Source organism: Belonocnema kinseyi, chromosome 8 (assembly GCF_010883055.1).
Source record: "Belonocnema kinseyi isolate 2016_QV_RU_SX_M_011 chromosome 8, B_treatae_v1, whole genome shotgun sequence".
NCBI lineage: Eukaryota > Metazoa > Arthropoda > Insecta > Hymenoptera > Cynipidae > Belonocnema > Belonocnema kinseyi.
In genome coordinates, this window is record NC_046664.1 from 31497620 (window position 1) to 31517195 (window position 19576).

The 19576-nt window shown below is 29.6% G+C and overlaps 1 protein-coding gene across 1 annotated transcript in view; it reads right to left on the reverse strand.

Annotated features, from left to right (window-relative positions):
• LOC117179063 (nesprin-1-like) overlaps nucleotides 1-19576 on the reverse strand; it is a 296643-nt gene that overhangs the window by 149356 nt on the left and 127711 nt on the right. The window contains exon 3 of the mRNA XM_033370700.1: nucleotides 2306-2367. Within this exon, the coding sequence (XP_033226591.1) occupies nucleotides 2306-2367 (62 nt within the window). The remainder of the gene's footprint in view (nucleotides 1-2305; nucleotides 2368-19576) is intronic.

The window sequence follows — 19576 nt, forward strand, 5'->3', positions numbered from 1 at the left end:
AATAGAATTAGAAAGTTGAAGCATTTGCACATTTTCAATTTTTCAACATTTCAATTAGATCGAGGGAATCTTTAATAATATTAAACATAATTAACTGTTTCAGCAATTTATAATTATTTATAATAATATTCTCTTAGAATAATGCTTGAAAGTTGCGGCTTTTTTCTGTTATCTTCCACTTTTTGACAACTTACTCAGTGAGAAAATATTTAATGCAAGTTAAGAAATTTAATTATATAAACAATTCATTATTGTTTATAACTATATTCTTTTACAGTAATTCAAGAAAGTTGCGTTTATTTGAATTTTCAGTTTTTCTTTGATTTTATAATAAGGAAAAAATAATAAATATGTGGCTGCGTCTAGTTTCCCTCAAATTTCAGGACGACTAGCCAAACCTTTAAGAAATATTTTTCGACTCATCCTAAATTAGGAGACGACGATACACTTTATAAATATAAATATTGATCAAATGAATAATAATAATGATCAATATTAATACAATAAATAATAATGATTATTATTGATAAAAATATTAATAATAATAACAAATAAGCTCTCAGTTACCACTTCAAGGAGAATTCGCTTTTAATATGTTCTATATAGAAAATTTATATACTGTTTCAAACATGTATCTGTTTTATTTTATGAAATTATATTTTCAACAAAGAAAGACATTGTTTAAATAAGAATTCCTTCTATTGAACAAGAATAAATTATATAAAAAATTATTCTTGCTACCTTGCATTAATTATTTATTACCTTACTAAGTGAAAACTTGACATAAAGCCAAAACATTTAAGAAAAAACGTGACTACCTAGCATAACTATTACAATAATTTTACAATTACAATAATTTGTTTAAACAATTATTTTTGTTAAATTTAATTCATTTTAATTTCACCCTCACTGAAAAGTGGACAAAAAGTTGAATATTTCGGAAACATCGGTACTTTCGAAAATTATTTTTAAAATATTAGAAAAATAACAATGAATTATTTAAACAATTATGTTAAATAATCTTAATTAATTATTACCTATCTTTGATTGAAAGATGGACAAAAGCGGAATAATTTAGAAAAAACTGTAACTTTTTAGCATTACTCTATAAGGATACTTTTATAACTAATAATAAATTGTTTAATCAATTATTTATGTTGAATTTAATTGATTATCGGCCCGCTCTAATTGACAAGCTGAAAATCAGTTGAAAAATTTGGAAAACCCGCGACTTTCTTGCTCTATTCTAAGAGAAAAATGCTAAAAATAATAATAAATTGTTTAAACAATTGATATAAACATCTAATTATCAGTAGAAAGTAGTATTTTATGCATGTAAAACCATTTTTTAATTTCTTAAAAACTAAAAAGTAATAATTAGTGTAAAAAACTCGTAAAACCTAATTTTTTACTTATGCACTCTTATTAAATGTCACTTTTTTAAACATATTTATTTTTCTGTGAATTTAAACAAATTTATGGGCGATAAGCATGAAAATTCGATAAAGAAATTCACAAATGCTATTTTAGATCACCCTAGTTAATCAGACACTTATGATTCATTAAAATCATTTATAAAAATGTGAAAGATATATAGAAATTTTACTTTAAAAATAATTTTTTTCAATTAAAACTTTCTTACGACTGTTTTGTAAGTTGTAATTTCTGACGTTGATTCATTTATAGAGCAATAAACTAAGTGAAATATGAATATCGGTCAGGAGTTTCTCGTAAATCTATGAAAAGATCGAAGACCTGGTATGATAGAAGGGTTTGGGGGCGGGGCACTTAATAGCTTTGTGCTTTGTGTGCCTGCATGTCACGACGATAAGTTCACTTTTGAGGGATCCGGAAGTAAGAAAATCGAGAGCCAGGCACGGTTATACTCCTGGAGTTAACAAGTTTTGATACCCCTTCTCGAATGCTGAACATCACGTCACATTTTGACGTATAACAATTTTGATCCTAAAATTACGTCATTACGTATACGCAATTAACTAACTTTTGTTCAATGTAGTGGAGAAATTATAAAGTTTAACAGGAATTATTCCATTTTTTTTACTTACTACTAGAGACATTTAATTTTCTTATGGAATTTCTAAAAGTATAACGTGTTCTTGGGTTGAAGTCATCAAACTTTTATTTTCAAAATTTTTCTTTTTATATACAGGTATTTTGGAAACATTTTTTTGAAATATTCACATTAGAAATTATAGTATAGTTTAAGGAAATAATTTTTTTTATTTATTAATTTTTGGCTTTAAGATACTAAGTGTTAATTGCAAAAGCCTTTTTTTAATCTTACCTTCAGAAGATAAGAATTGATCCAGTTTACAAAAGTCTTTTTCTGTACACGTTCCTGCTCATCTGAAAAGTAAAGAAAATACATTTGTTAATTCACTGTTTGCTTTGTCATTAATTAATTTCAAAAAGTAAATCAATTGTTAAATTGAGGGGTCAATTACTCGGACCCTCAATTACATGGCCCTCACAAAAAATATCATAGGCCGATAACCATTTTCCTCGAATGAATTTTCCGTAATGAATTTTCCATAATGAATTTCCTATATTTTTCCCGATTATAGGAAATTCAGTATAAAAGATCATTATACCACTAACCAATTTAAAAAAAAGACGATATTTCCTGTTTTTCCCAGTCAACCATTACATTTTTCCCGGCTGTATTTTAAGCGGTTAAAAATAATAATTATTTAACAGTTTATTATATTATTTTTCTAATGAATTCAATATTATACAACTCCATGGCAAAATATATAATATGAATGATTGCAAAAGAGTTGAGTTTTCTAGTTAAAAAGGCGATTGCTTTGGAAAAAATTTAATTTTTAGACCCGAAAAGATGAATTGTTAACAAAAAAGTTCATTTTAAATCAAGAAATATGATTTTTAACCAAATAGTTGAACTGTCAACAAAAAAATTATTTTTCAACCATGCAGTTGTAAACGATACCAAATAGTTGGACTCTTAAGCAAAAAAAAAAGAATTTTTAACAAACAGAATTCTTAATCAAATAGTGGAATTGACAACATACGAAGACAATTAATCTTTAAACAAATAATCGCATTTGAAAACTAAAAAGATTAAACTTCAGTTGCATTATTAACCAAATAGTAGTTGAATTTTCAAGACAAAAAGACGAAGTTTTGAAAGGACACTCGCATTTGCAACAAGAAAGTATAACTTTTATACCAAAAGATGAATTTTCAACCCCAAGAGACCAATTGTACGGAAAATAATTAAATTTTATAGCTGCAAATATGAGAGTTTTAGAAAACAATTTACTTTTAGCCGAGAAAAGATAAATTTTTAACAAGAAAGTCAAAATTTCAAACAAGAAAGATGAGATTTCAACAAAAAAGTTGTATTCACTTTTAAATCTTAAATATAAAAGGATCTTCAACATTTTAGAGGAGATAGATGGTAAAATTGAGTAAATTTAAAAAAAAATTCAAGGAGGGATGATATTTATTGCAAAAATAAATACACGTCTGAAAAATTCCAGGTCTTCAAAAAACATTCCTGGGCATTTCCCGACTTTTTCTCGATGCTCAAAATTTTAGACTAATTCTCGATTTTCTCGGTCTGTGGGTGAGTGTAAAAAATAGAGAAACTAGAGAGGAACGATTTACTTTAGAAATATATTTCAATCCATTAAAACTTTTAAATCTGTTAAAATTGCTAGAAATCTCTTGAAATCATTGATAATTTTCTGAATTGCCTTGAAATCTTTAAAGTACACCGTAAAAAAATAAGACAACGAAAAAATCAAAATTATGCAGGAGAGCGAAACAAAATTCTGTAAAATCGAAATTACCCCTTAAAGATGAGACAAAAAATCACTTCTGAGATGACTCAAGTGCTCATGACTCAACTTGCTGATTTGGGCCTGTACACATTTTATTGGAAAAAGTTATCTAGTTTGTCAGTTGATAATCTCAAAGAGACACTGTCTATAAATTAGAACACCCTCGACTGCAGACTGACGATAAGAAATATAAAATCGTCAGTTTCAATACAAATTAAAATTTTCTCCTGCATTATTAAGATTCTCAATACGGGTGAAAATACTTGATCTAAAAAAGATAGATAATTCGGAGTAATTGTTTATAAGCTTAAGGACTATGAAGCCCTGAGCAAGTATCTCGGTGCCTCGGCTCTGGAGGTGACTTCGTACCTCGTACTGTCGAAAAATCCAAGGTCTTTTTTGCAATTGGTGTTTCGATGACAATTTACAGATCGAAGCCGAAGAGGCAGGAGAGATGGGTTCTTATGAAGACGTGGAAGAATCTGCAGTACCGAGGCTATGACTCACAGTTGAGGGTGCTGACCTTGAATTTAAGCGAAAAACTCTCTTGAAGCAGGATATTCTTGTGATAAAGACAGAAACTCAAGAAAACTCGATGAAGACATTTCTTACGGCAAAGATCACTGCCAAAAAACAAATAGGTTGACCTAAAAGGTATGAGGTTTGGTCAGATTCGGAACTCTCATCTGAAGGACCCTATCGTGCCAGAGATGATTCGATCACGGACTTTCTGACCCAGAATCACAACCAAGTTACTTGAATTGTAGTTTTAAATCAGGTGTCTGAAGAGTCGTTTCTGCAGAAATCTGAGGATCTGAGGATCGGTGGATCTCTGGAAGACAGTTAATTTTTTTTAAGTCTAGGTCAGCGTTTGGCAACGTCATCAATTTGAAATAATAGAAAAAATTTGCGAACAGTTTGGCTATAAATATAAACATATAAATATATATTATATTATAATAAATATATATATATAAAATATAAATAAATATAAATAGTTTTGGCTATGAGTAAATGTTAAGTGGAGAAGGCCCCTGTTCAGGATAGTGTTCCGGTGGAATTTTATAAAGCTCTTCTGGAGATAGGTATGGATTTTCTATAATGTCTTTTCAGGTCTATCTGGAATTTTTATTTTTATAATTATAATAAAATTGGTTTGTAAATAATTTTTGTTTTTGTTTATTTCATTATTATTTAAATTTAAGTCCAGACCCACCTTTCTAAGTGCTTCTTATTTACTATTGGCGCTTCGTGTGAAAATAAGTTAGAAAATAAAAAAGTGTCAGTACGATAGAAATCTGGGCACGTGACCCACACGTCAAATGTATATTGTGAGGAGATGGAGATAATTCACACTCCCTTCTTCAAGAGAGTTTTAGGGCTTCTTACACGCACTTTAGTCTAGGGTTATTAGACTATACTGTTATATATTTCTGTAGAAATTTTCAGAGAAGCGTCACTAAAGCTTTATGCAGAAACCGTTTCTAAATTTTGCCAAACTGTAACCGAAATGTCAGCAGCGGTAGCTATATATAAAACTCTAGTAATATTTTTCAAAAAATTCTGTGACAGTTTAGGAATTTTCAGTTACTATAATTGAAAATTTCAAAAGGTTCAAAAGTTTTTTTCGGTTCATTAATTTTAATACAAAACATGCACACTATATTTGTCTTGAGAATATATAAATAACAAGAAAATATGATTGAAGTTAATAAAAATAACTTCATATGTATCTATGTAATAATAGGATTACATTTATTATTACACTTATTACACTTATATAATAGAATTACACTTATTGTGTCAAATATATAATCAAAGTCCATCTTTTATGATAAGAAGCTTTTTTCACATTTGATGCACTGAGTATATTATATAACATAGTTATTTACATATAAATTTTTCTTGTATATAGTCTTACAGCAATTTTTATTTTCATGAAAAATTGCTGCAAATTTATAATAAAATTAATGAAATAAATAATATTCTCTCTATATACATTGCATGTTCGAAGAAATTGACTCACAAAATGTATAAAAAATATTATTTTATTTTTTATACATAATATTCGTATGGCATTTTTTCATTTAAAAATTGAATTTTTAACCAGAAAATATGAATTTTCAGCCAAAAAATTAATTTGTAGCAAAATAGTTAAACCTTTAACGAAAGAAATAAATTTTTTCAAAAGAAAAATTGAATCCTCAAACAGAGTGAAAATTAACTCTAAAGCAAACAGTAACATTTTTATTCAAGAAAGATGAAATTTTTGCTAAAACAGATGAATTTTTAAATCAAAAAGACAAATTATCAAAAAAATAGTTGAATTTTGATTTAAAAAACAAAAAAATTTAGTTCGTCTTTTGAGCATACAAATTTTGAGTTAAATATGAAAGAAATTGTCTATGTGAATAGTTGCATTCTCTACTTCAAAATATGAATTTTCAACAAAATACTTGAATTTTTAGCAACAAAAACAAGACTTTTTAACAACATTCTTGAATCTTAAACCAAATAGTTGCAATGATTTCGAAGAAAGATGCAATTTCTGGTAAAATAGATGCATTTTAAAAATAAAAAGACAAATTTTCGAAAAATAGTTGGATTTCCAATTTAAAATATTTTAGTTTGACTTTTATCATCAAAATATGGGTTTTGAAAAACTAGTCAATTTTCTACGAAACTAGTTGAATTTATAACCCAAAATGAAGAATTTTCAATTTCAGGAGAAGGGAGTCAAACTCGCCCCCCCCCCCCCGTCAAAGGAATTGAAAATGATGTATTTTCAAATAAAATTGTCGAATTTAGAAACAAATAATAAAATTCATAACTAAAAAGAAAATCTCGTGGAGGAAGCAAATGCTAAAAAAATAAATATGAACAGAAGACAAACAGATTACTAACAAGAATTTTATACTGGGGTTTCCATAAAATATTATTTTTTATTTTCTCGAATTTCCCACTGACTAATTTTTCATTTTCCCTGACCAAATTGATATTTAAAGACCAGAATTTCAAACATGCAAAAATTTTAACTTAAAATATTTTATAAACGTAATAAACAATTGTAAATTAAAATTGAAAAAATTTGAAATTAATTCTACTTGACAGTTTAAAGTTACAGAAATCCTCTGACTTTCACACGATTTGTGTTCTGTAAATCCCTGATTTTTTCCTGATCAATCAAATTCCCTAACTTAAAACAAATTGTTGTTATCTAGGTTTGTTTTTTACTCGCCAAGTTTGTTAGACGTGTGTTGTTCCAGAAAAATATGTACACGAATAAACTACCCCTCTTCCATAACAAATCATAAAAAAGCGTTTCAACCCGCAGATAATGTATTAATTTCGGTTATCCCTGAAGTTCTCTAGAAATATTGAGAAATCCTTTAAAAATCTTTGAAATCCCGTGAAATTGTTGAAATACGTATAAATCCTTTGAAACCTTTGGAAGTAGTGAAAATCCATTAAAGCCAGTAAAAATGGTTTAAAACTCGTTTAACATAAATGAAAGTAATGTATTTATTAAAGTTATATCAAAAAACTTAAAATCCCTAGAAATCTTTAAAGACCCTTGAATTCCTCCAAGATTTAATAAAATTATTTATTTCTTGTGAAATACCTTGAAATACCCTGAAATCCTTTGAGATCTTCTTGTGATTCAGAACTAATTTGATATCGCTTGAATATCGATTAAACTAAACTTATTCATTAAAGTTACCTAAAATAACTACGTACATTTCGAATAACTAGAAATCTTTTAAGTCTTTGAAGGTTCAATAAGTCCTTTAGATTTAGTGAAATTGGTTGAAATACCTTGAAATCTCTTGAAATTTTTGGAATTGCTAACAATTTATTGAAATTTCATTTAAATTTTTCTTGAATTCCCTTAAAATCTTTGGAAATCCTACCGTCAATTTTTTTACCGGTACCGGCTTTGTATACACAACCTATCTAGAATCCTCAAAAACTTATGTAAAAAATTCATTATAGGAAAATTACCATAAAACTATACTAAATTTTCTATAATACTTTTGTTAAATTTGTAATATAATGTATTCTCGGTATACGGAAAACTCTTCTTTAAAAAACCATCGAACGGAAAGCAGAAATTAGTTTCTGGTCAATTAGAGTCTACATGAGAAATCAATTAGTCTAAGAACGAGAAATGAGAATGCATTCGCATATATTCGATTTTATTTATAAATGTGCTGACATTATTGACTTTAAGTATTCTGAATATCTCAACTTCAGTGAACTCATAATCATGGATCAGCCCACATAGCCATCAGCTTAACAAACATGAATTATTTACAATTATAGTCATACCATCTTCAAAAGAAAATATATTTTTTGCAAAAAATAAATTTTTATAAAATAAATATCAATTAAAAAATAAATAATACACAGTTTTTACATTTAAAAAGTTACAATACCGTGAGTAATTTTTTAAGCTGGTAAGATTTTTTCAAGATTAATTTTAGTCAGCAGTAAAAATAGATTTGCAAAGATGATGATTTGTTTGAGGATGATGGGTGAAAGGAAAATGAACAGGCAATGAAGATAATATTTGGAAAGCCTTCGGTTAACAGAGCAGTAAATTACTTCTCACTCTAGATTTTTGGTGAAAATTCCACTTTAATTAAAAATCTTATTTAAGGTCATCTATTTCAAGAGTTGATGATTTACATTTTCAATTTACAATCCTGTATTCGAATGTTATATTCCATTAAACCGAATTTTAGAGGATACACGGTTTAGCATTCAATAACATTACAATGAAAACAACAAAACTAATTGCTAAAGAAACTATTTCTAATAAATATTTGTATATATTTTTCATAATTTGAAAACAATTTATTAACTGAAAAATGGAATATTTTTATAGATATACATAATACTTAAACTTTACTCTAAGTGTTCATATAATGAGTTTGAATTTGGAAGATCAGTAGAATAATTTCTTTCCCTAATGTTCTCAATTTTAATACTAATATTTTCTAACTATTTTACAGCTTTTAATTCAATAATTAACGTTGGAATGGTAAAACCTTCTTTTTTCAATTAGATACGTGTACATGAAGATAAATTTCCCCCCAAAAAAGAAGACATTTTTAGCTTTCCATAGCTCCATACAAACTCAAAAGTATTGACTTTCTAACATAGAATTTTAATATTATTAGTCTTAATTTTTATGATGGATCTTCAATATTTTAAATCATAATTGTTGATTGAAATACCCTAGTTTTACAATTTCCATAAATTATTTTAAAACATACAGGTATTTATAGAAGACAATTTATCATTCGTGAGAAAATGTCATTGATAATTTAAAAATGTCTCTTATGATGTCAACTGACTCATTTTTTAATTCTGTTTTACAATCTGAATTAAAAAATGTAAAACACAGTAGGAGGATCATATCATCTGAAACATCCGAATTGCCTGGAGGCCGAATTAACCTTGATCCTAATATGCGAACATAAAATCTCTTTTTATGTTCATTCAAGGCCCACTCTTTTGAAACAAGGTAGAAATAATAAGATTGTATGATTCTAGAAATATTTTCTCATTCAATATCCTGTATTTTCCAGTCAATTATTGAAAAGCGCATTTTGCTATTTTCTATTATTATCTCGGAACTATGTCGAAGTTTTTGTCAGAAAATTCGCTTTCATGATTGGATTAGGTTGTCGTTTTTTTGTTGCTTAAAATATTTTCTGATACTTCAGGTTTATGAGCAATTTAAGTTTATCAAAATGATGTAATAACTTAAATAAATCGAAATAAATTGAATAGTAATATATAATAAGATAAATAAGTAAATAATCAATCACATTGGAGGTCCGGGGTTCGATCCCTGACCCGGGTACATCTGCAAACTTTTGTAAGTACCTATACCGAGGTTCTGGTAGTTCGGACCCCACCTTAAGCTGCCCCCCCCCCCCCATTGTGCACTTGGCTGCAACCCAGTCCACGAATAATGGCCCAATATGTCAAATTAGGCATCCGTGACGTTTAATTGTTAAACAATAAACATTTAGCATATTAGCGATGAAGTCTTCTCAAGTTGTATACATTTTTAAAAACTAGAAAGTTTAAGCTCAAAAGCATTTGATTACAATTTTGAGGATCCAGAGTTTTTTTGTGATTTATGTATATATATGAAAGAAGGGTTGTTACCTCTACTAATCCATTACAAAAATCTGAAGATATTGGAATAATTTTCTTTAAAACTTTAAAGATCGAAAGTTACCTAACTTATTTTTATATTGTGGCTTTTCGAAAATTCAAGAACTGATTTAAATATCCGGTCAACCCCAGATTTTTTTCTATTTCTTTCTGAGAAGTATTATTAAAAAAAATATGGAAAATCTTTGACGTTTCGAGTTATGAAGTTAAATTTGTCATATATCAGGGTTAAGATGTAAAAGAGTCTCAAATTTTTCATTACATATAAAAAATGTAGCACTTTTTTGGAAGTTTTTGTTTCTCAAAAGTAATTAACAAAATAATATAATACATTCATGTGACAAATAAGTCCAGAAAAAGTGATAAATGCCTTGAAAATATATTTTTTATGTTTTTTAAATATCAAAATTTTTTAATTAAAATCGAATGCCAGGTTATCTGGAAATAATGTTAGCAATGGTAATTACTAGATATTGAATGTCATCTTCTTTGATTGTGCTCTTATAGCGTTATGTAATACTCTTCTTTTCACCATGCATTTTTTATTTTCATATAATATTCTACGCATTCCGACTACACAAATTGGAAAATTCATACACATTATTTTTGGTTTTTATTCTTAAAATAATCTTGAATTTCTCATATTAAGAAGAATTGGTATTTAATTGATAATATTTTTTTATCATCAAAGCATCGGCTTAAAGAACGTTATATGTCTTCAAAAAAAAAAGCTTAGAAAATTATAAGATTTTGATCAATTTTCTATCCAGGCAAAACTTTATATTAAATAAAATTATGTACACTCAGAAAAAAATGCAATGAAGATCTATGAATCTAGAAACCCTATACTTTTCTATTATCATATTTGAATTATGCTTTTATCAAATCTTATCCACATAGAACTTGTATTAAGTCATATTTCCCACAATTTTGAAAATTTCGAACAAATTCTATCCATCGAGAAATCTTATACTTTTTTATCAAGACTTTGTCTTTAAGCATCTATGAAATCTTATCTACAAAAAACTTACATCATATCCTATCTTCCAAAATTCAGAAAATTTCTATAAAATTCTATAAAATCTTATAGCGGCACAGGACTTGCATCAAATCCTATGTTCCAAAATTTTAGAATATTTTATCCATTTTTATTTGTCGAGAAATCTTGTATTTTTCTATCAAAATTTTGTCTTTGTATAAGATTTGATAGGGTTTTAATAAAAACATCTAAGTAGGAAAGTATAAGATTTTTCGAGCAAAAGTTTCAGGCTTTGGAAAGAATAGATTTTAAATAGATTTTAAATTTAATATAATAAAATTAATTATTTTTAAGTACCTTGGTAAATGATCCAATTTTGTAAAAGTATTTAAATATTTATGTATATTTATTATAATGAACTTAATTTTCCTATGATCAATATTTACTAATAGAAATTGCTATTGAATAATATTTTCAAGAAAATTAAAAATAATAAAATTAGAAAAAAAACTAGATTTCTGAATTCCTTAACGAGGAACCTTTCATATAAAAAATCAGGACAATTTAATGCAAGATAATAGTAATAGGGTAAAAGAAAGGGTCAAATGTGAGAGAAACGAGGAACTAGAGATTTATTTATGACTTCAAAAATAGAAAGAGTCACGGATACATGGTGTGCAAATAAGTGGGACGCGCATATTGCAATTATTTTCGCTTCTCTCAAACTGATCTCGATTCAGTTTTACTAAAAAAATATCCTTTTTTTTTAGTTTCTAAAAACATTCCTCTTTTATCATTACATAATGAGAAATTTCATAAAATGAATAGACTTTGTACTCATATTTTGTGAATATTTACATTCAAATTAAATTGGTTCTTTTTACATATATTGAACACTCGGGTGGTAGACAATTTTCTGTTAAAAAAAGTTTAGTACTAATTAAGAAAATGTTATTCTAAACAAATACTTTGTATGAAACTGTCTGGGAACAATAATTAAAGCGAAAAATACACACACACACAAAACAATTTTTCTAAGTGAGTCCAAACTTTTTCAGGGCAGTGTATATACATATACTTCCTAACATTATGCAAACAGAATATTATTATTAATAATGATAAATTGTTTAAAGAATTATTTCCATTAACTTTAATAGATTATTATTGTTACGCTCTAGCTTTAAAGTTGAAAATAAGCTTACAAATTTGGAAAAACCGCAACTTTCTTACTCTATGCTAAGAGAAAATTGCTAAATAAAATAACGAATGTTTCAGAAAATTACGTATTTTTTATTTATTATTAATAACGTATCTATTATTTATTTATTGTTTTAAAATAACTAAATAGCTAAAGTAAAGTTAAAAATTGCAGAAAATGTCACAAGTATCTCGCATTAATATAGAAGAAGATAGCCATAAACAATAATGATTTGTTTGAACAATTTCTTTTGTTAGATTGTATCTGTGAAATCACAGATACAATCTGTGATTTTATCTGTGAATTGGAATTACTTATTATCTCACTCTAATTAAAAAGTTATAAATTTGAGAAAAAATTAAAAGATTCTAATATTAGTCTAAAAAAAGTTCTTTCAATTAATAATTCATTGTTTAAACAATTATTTATGATAAATTTAATTTACTATTGCCTCGTTCTAACTAAAAAGTTAAAATGAAGTTGAAAAATTCGGAAAAACTGCTACTTTTTAACTCAATTCGTAGAAACATTTACCAAAAACAATAATGAACTATTTAAGAAATTACTGTAAAAATCTAATTATCAGTTGAAGATAGTATTTAATGCATAATAAAAATTTTTATTTAAAAAAAAGGGCAAAAAAATCATAATTAGCGTCATAAACTCAGGAAACCTAATTGTGATTTATTTATTTGACCTTTATAGCTCTTTTTGAAGTAAAAATTTGAGTTTCAACTCGATTAACATAATCCTAGTGGGCACAAGCGTTAAAGAATATCTTTAGAATGGCTTAAAAATGAGGCACCTAGAGCAAGAGCAGAACAAATATGATTGTCCAGGAAAAGTGCAGTCGAAAAATAGTAGGAGCAAGAAAAAGACAAGTTTCGGTTACGCTGTAAAGACGAACAGATTGAGGTTGGAGGAAAAGGGCGACAACGGAGTCGCTTTTTTCCTCGAACTTTATTGGGTTCCTCTCTACTGCGGAGGAAAACTTTTCTTTTTCTTGCTCCAACTATTTCGATTATATTATTATTTCTATCTATTCACGAAGGGTTCTCATTAAGTTCTTCACCATTCTTCACCATTCGCAGGTCACCATTCACCATTCGTTTTTGAAGTTTGGTGACCTTCTCAGCATAAAACACTAACCAAGTATTACTTCCGGTTTAAAGTACCCCCCCTACGCCCTCGCCAGCAGCCTTTCATCAATCGAAGTTTCGTGAGTCACTGAGGTTAGGGATATAATTTGGAAGTTAAAAAAAGGCAAGACTGATGTGTAGACCGTATGTGTAGCCTTTAAATCGTAAAAATGAAATTGGAAATGAAGAAATTCAGTTTTGTAATAAACGACACAAGTTGCAATATAATGTTTAATAACAAAAATGTTGTCAAAGAATAAGAATTTTCGAGGGGCTGGTCATCCAGAAATCAGGGAGTCAGACTAATAATCACTGCCACCGGAATAACGAAGATTTCTTAGAGAGCTCCCTCGGACTAACTGCAGATTTCTTGAGACTTACCACGAGACTCCCTCGAAAAATTAATCGCGTGGTACTCGAAACAGTTCTCCTGAGTGTTTCCGACAGCGTTCGAATCTTTCCGAAGGGGATTTCGCCGAACCGGCCGGCTGCAGCGAGGCTTTTTGTGACGCACTAAGACTTACTGAGACTAACTTCGGGACTAACCAAGGAACAACGCAATAGAATTCATTGATCCCTACTGACCTTCACAGGGTATTTCGTAAGTCCGGGAGTCACCTAATATCTCAGTGACCAGCCCCTCGCGCATTTTTTGAACGAGGCAATCAAACTACGACTGTTTTGATACAAACGCATGTTCGTTAAAGCCGAAGGAGCGCGAGATAATTATACTATTGAGCGCGAAGCGCAAGGTCCAACAGTTGTGGGCCATAGGCCCGCTCAAACAACTAAATTTGTTATTGTAAAATCGGAAAATCTTTTTAAAAATGTTCGAAATTTTGTTTTTCCCGCCACATTACAGACTTCAATAAAAAACATCTGTTAATACTATATATAAAATGTTTTGTTATATACATATACATTTGTAACTATAAAAATTTCGATAGGAAAATTTTTAAAACAAAATTTTCTAAATAATTTCATTTATCCCCGAAAACGTTACAGGCTTCAATAAAAACAACCACATTTGTAACTGTAAAAATTTCAATCATTTATGCAGAAACTTTGATTAAAACAATTTCCGCTATCATTAAAACAAAATATTCAACACATATTCGTCGTTGTTTACATATCAACTTCTTCACCGTCAACCATTCCGAAATATCTCTCATCGGACCCAACTTTATACTTAAAATTCTCATAAAAAATTCTGAAATTCTCATCAAATTCAACGTGTTTGCAACCGATTTACTTTTTGCCCGTTGACGTCTTTCTTTCTGTTAACAATGTGTGTTTGTTATTCGGACGAGGACACAAAGTGTTTTTTTGCATTTTGTTCACTACGAAAAAGGGCGCAGTTTTGCGAGTTTCGCTGATTATTTCAAACCAATCGTCCGGTGTCGAAACAACCGCATGAAACTTTTTCTCTTTTTCGATAAGTGCGAAATTTCGGTCGCAGCTATTATAACTATGTCCTGGCACAAAGTATTTCTGTTCAATACAGAGAATGTCTCCATTTTCCAAAAAATGCTGTAAAATCAGGGAAACTTTAATATTCCTGTTTTGCCCCCCCCCCGCAACTATCAGAGTATAGCTTGATTGTACTGATGTTGGGATTGAGGTTCTCCTGCAAATGCCATAAAGGCAAGAATCAATTTCGTGGCCACCACGCGAAGCGATCGAGTCATCCCATACATACATGTATGCTGAAAAAATAAGATGTAGAATCAGAATTTGGAGAGAAATTAAGAATTTCTAAATTTTTTATAACTACGTGGATACATTTTTTTTAAATCGGGAAGCGTTAGAAAATCCCAAAAACTACTAAAGTTATAGCTAAGTTTCACATTTTTCAAAAATCAGAACAATTTGAAAATTTATAGTAATGTTATGATGAGAAATATGTAAGGCCAGACAACACGGCAGCGCCACTAAACAAAAAACAAAATGTCATATATAGCATATTTTTTTGCTATTTTTTACCAAAAAAATTTTTTTTTGCTCTATTCGTTTTAGAGAAAACAGGGCGACGCTAGCTTTCCGGCAAATCAGCGGCGCGCTCTATAAAAATCATTAAAAAATCAATGAATTAAACAAAATGACTAGGTTAAATTTTTATCTATTTTTTTTCTATAATGGGCTATGAATGGCTTTTGTAAAATCGACCCTTATTTTTTTTTAATTACCTCCTGTAATGAAGAAAAGTATTTAAAAAATGTCTAGGCTAGATTTTATTGCCATTTTTTTGCTTTCCAATGTGATATGAAACACTTTTGTGAAATCAACCCTTATTTTAAAAACAATACCCCTGTGCTGCAAAAACTTATTTGAAATAAAGAAACTATCGAAATGGAAAACACTTATAAAATATAAACACGGTATTTTAAAAGCATAAGTAATAAGAAAAATTATTTTTCACCCCTAATAATTACAAAAACAACCCCCGTATTTGTATCCGAATGCAAGCCTGCATGCTGATGCCAAAAATTGTATACATTAACTGTTGGGACATTTGTCCTCTTAATTTTTGTGCTCTTTCATTGTTATCCAATGTCATATCAATCGCTTTTTTAAAATTAACCCGAGGGGCTGGTCACTGAGATTTCAGGTTACTCCCGTACTTACGAAATACTCTGTGAAGGTCAGTAGGAATCTCTAAATTATATTGCATTGTTCCTTGGTTAGTCCCAAAGTTAGTCTCAGTAAGTCTCGGTGCGTCACTAAAAGCCTCGCTCCAGCCGGCCGGTTCGGCGAAATCCCCTTCGGAAAGATTCGAACTCTGTCGGAAACACTCGGGAGATCTGTTTCGAGTACCGCGCGATTAACTTTTTAAGGGAGTCTCGTGGTAAGTCTCAAGAAATCTGAAGTTAGTCCCTGGAAGGTCTAAGAAATCTTAGTTATTCCGGTGGCAGTCATTATTAGTCTGACTCCCTGATTTCTAAGTGACCAGCCCCTCGAATTAACCCTTATATAAGAAAACAATACCCTGTAATGAAAACACGTATTGAAAAAAGTTGATATCTAAATAGATGTAACTTACTTATACAATAGTAACATGGTATTTTTAAGCATAATTATTTCTCACCCCTAATTGTTACAAAAATAACCGCCATAATAAATATTATTTTCCAGTCTATGTGTGTATATTCGAAAAATATAATTGATCTTTTTCGATGCATCTTTTAATGCCCTTAATCAACTTCAAGCCCAACAATTGTGTCTCTTAAGCCAGCACTTCTACTAACGAAATTCCCCAATTTTTTACTTTCTCATCATTTATGATTGAGGAAGTATTAGAATTGTCCGAAAATTGACATCACAGTTTTTCATCGGATCTCCACGTTTCAAGAACCCTGAATCCGAAAATCAGGTTTTCACGACGGCGTCTGTCTGTCTGACCGTCCAGTCGTCCGTCCGTAAACACGATAGCTTTCGAGAAAATGAAAGGATCAAATTCATCTTTGGCACACTTTTTTTAGGTCTTAAAAGAAAGGACGAGTTTGTTAACCAGCCATTTTTGATGAAAATTCAAAAAGTGAGCACATTTTGAAAACTTTTTAGACCACTTTTTTCTGAATTTGAAAATTCTATGTATGGCAGTTTATAGTAATAAAAAGAACAAACAATTTATCCTAATGACTTTTTTCGATAAAAAGAAAATTCTCAGTGTTATGGCGTTTTCAAAAATTTTTAAATCAACCGAAAATCAAAATTTTAAGCCGAAAAACGCACGATAAGAAAAAAAGTCAAGAGAAGAAAAACATTTTTTTTGAAAGCCCTACAAGATTATCATAACATTTTTTTTTGATTTTCTTGAAAAATGAAAAATTGAAATTTTTATTGCACAAAAAATAATGAAAAATCAAAAATTTCATTTTGCGGACAAACTATTTAGGATACGAAAAAAGATCAATCAGCAAAAATTGTTATCCCAAAAAAGAACTACAATTTCGTTAAGAATCACTTCTTGATAGGATGCGTACTTTTTGTTTTATTTGTAAAAAATAACATTGAAAATTTAAAAAAAAAAATACGAAAAAAAAAGATTTAACAAAACCTGTTTACAAATGTCTGTTGGAAATCAAGCGCGCAGCGCGAGCATCACGATGAGAATGTGTGCCTCAAAACCTACAGAGCTTTGAGAAACTTAATCTTCGACTATAATTAATTAAGTAGACAATTCAGAATATGAAGACGCATATAAATACTGCCATCTAAAAGAGATCTTTTTGATAAAGTTTTATTCAAGCATTCCAAATGCAAAGAATAAATATCCGAGTGCGAAGCGCGACGTAACCCATTATCGAGCGCGAAGCTCGATATCAGAATTTTGGGCTTTTTTTGGACTTTTTTAGTATGTATTGTCTATTTTTGGGCTCCGCTACTTTTTATGAAAATTCAAATTTCAAGTAGAGGTGCTGGCTTGCATAAAACCAGCACCTCCACTGTATGAAAATTAATAGCAAAAAAATCAAGCACGTCAGAATTTATGGCTTTTTTGGGTTTTTGAACGCAACAAAAATCAATTTTCAAAATCTACTCCTACTAAAAATAAAACTACCCCCTATATAAAAACTCAAATTCGGGAAAAAAAGAACACCAGATTTTAGGCTCATTTTGGACTACCCAATGCACGAAAAAAATGCAAATATCACCCCCATCTTCAAAAAACCACCCCCTCTTGAAAAATAAAATCTGCAAAACAAAAAATGCACCAGATTTTGTGCTCATTTTTGGCTCTCAAATTCACCAAATGAAAATTCAGAAAAACCACCACCATGTACAAAAACAGCAACCCATTAGTAAAAACTTAAACCTCGATATTGCCATTTTTGTAGAGCCCAAAAATCAGAGACTCCATTGACACTGGAAAATCCACAAAAAATTATTTCTTTACAATTTCAAATCTACGTGGTAGAGAGGGATTGATTTGAGAGATTAGGGGTGAGCCCAATAATTGGAGTAGGTATTTTCGAGAAGCCCAAAAATCAGAGATTCGATTGACAATGGAAAACTCTCAAAAGGATTATTTGTTGACAATTTCATATCTACGTCAGAGAATCAGAGAATATAGTAACACAGGAAAATTCTGAAAACTATTATTTTTAGACAAAGTCGTGATTGCCTGTTAGGATGTGGCCCCTTTTCTCTCAGGTCTCGAGTTCTATGCTTTTAGATCATAGAGTCTGAGACTTTAAATCACGCAAAAATGTGGGAAAAATCTATCTTTTCTGAAAAAAATTTTTCAAAATTTTCCTGTCGAAACTTTAACAGTAACAAAAATGCGAGCGGTCGAAGTCGACCCGATAGCTTCGACTTTTGAGAGAGGATAGTCTCACGAAATAATGCTGGCAAATTTTTTCCGATGGTTTTATTAAAAATAGCAACACACAATCTATCAAAAGGTGTACAAATCTCGAATTCGATTTTTTTAGAATAAGCTCCCTTTCTTAGGCACACATCAGCTATTAGGATAAGAAATCTTTAAACCTGGCTGAAACAAGAATTTTTCTGATTAATTATTAAATCATTTCTGAAAAAAGTTACAGGCGAGGGAAAAGGGTCGTAGTCGTTTTCCCAGCTTTTAAAACAACCTGTGAAGTTTCTAAAACTGTGTCAGTAATACAAAATTCATAAGCCAGGTTAGAGAAATATTTGCATTAATTGAAACATAAACTTATAAGACCTAGAACTGATGAAAACGATACATGAACTTACTACAGACTCATCGATTCTGTACAAGTATTTCAACCCACCCAAAATATCCTGCGAATGGTGAAGAACTTAATGAGAACCCTTCGTGAAAAGATAGAAATAATAATATAATAGAAATAATTGGAGCAAGAAAAAGACAAGTTTTCCTCCGTGGTAGAGACGAACATAATAAAGTTCGAGGAAAAAAGCGACTCCGTTGTCACTCTTTTCCTCCAACTTCAATCTGTTCGTCTTTACAGCGGAGCCGAAACTTTTCTTTTTCTTGCTCCAACTGTTTTTCGATCGCACTTTTCCTGAACAATGATATTTGTTCTACTCTTGCTCTAGGTGCCTCAAATGCCCTAAGTCAGTCCATATAACGTTCCATAAACATACAATGTTCCAGAGACGTTTCAAAGACGTAATTGGAATATAAAACGTTTTAAGAACATTATTTGGCCTGACTTAGGACAGTTTTTAAAACGTTCGAATGACGTCTTTTGACTTGTACGTCCAAAAAACGTTTTTAGGACGTTCCAATTACGTT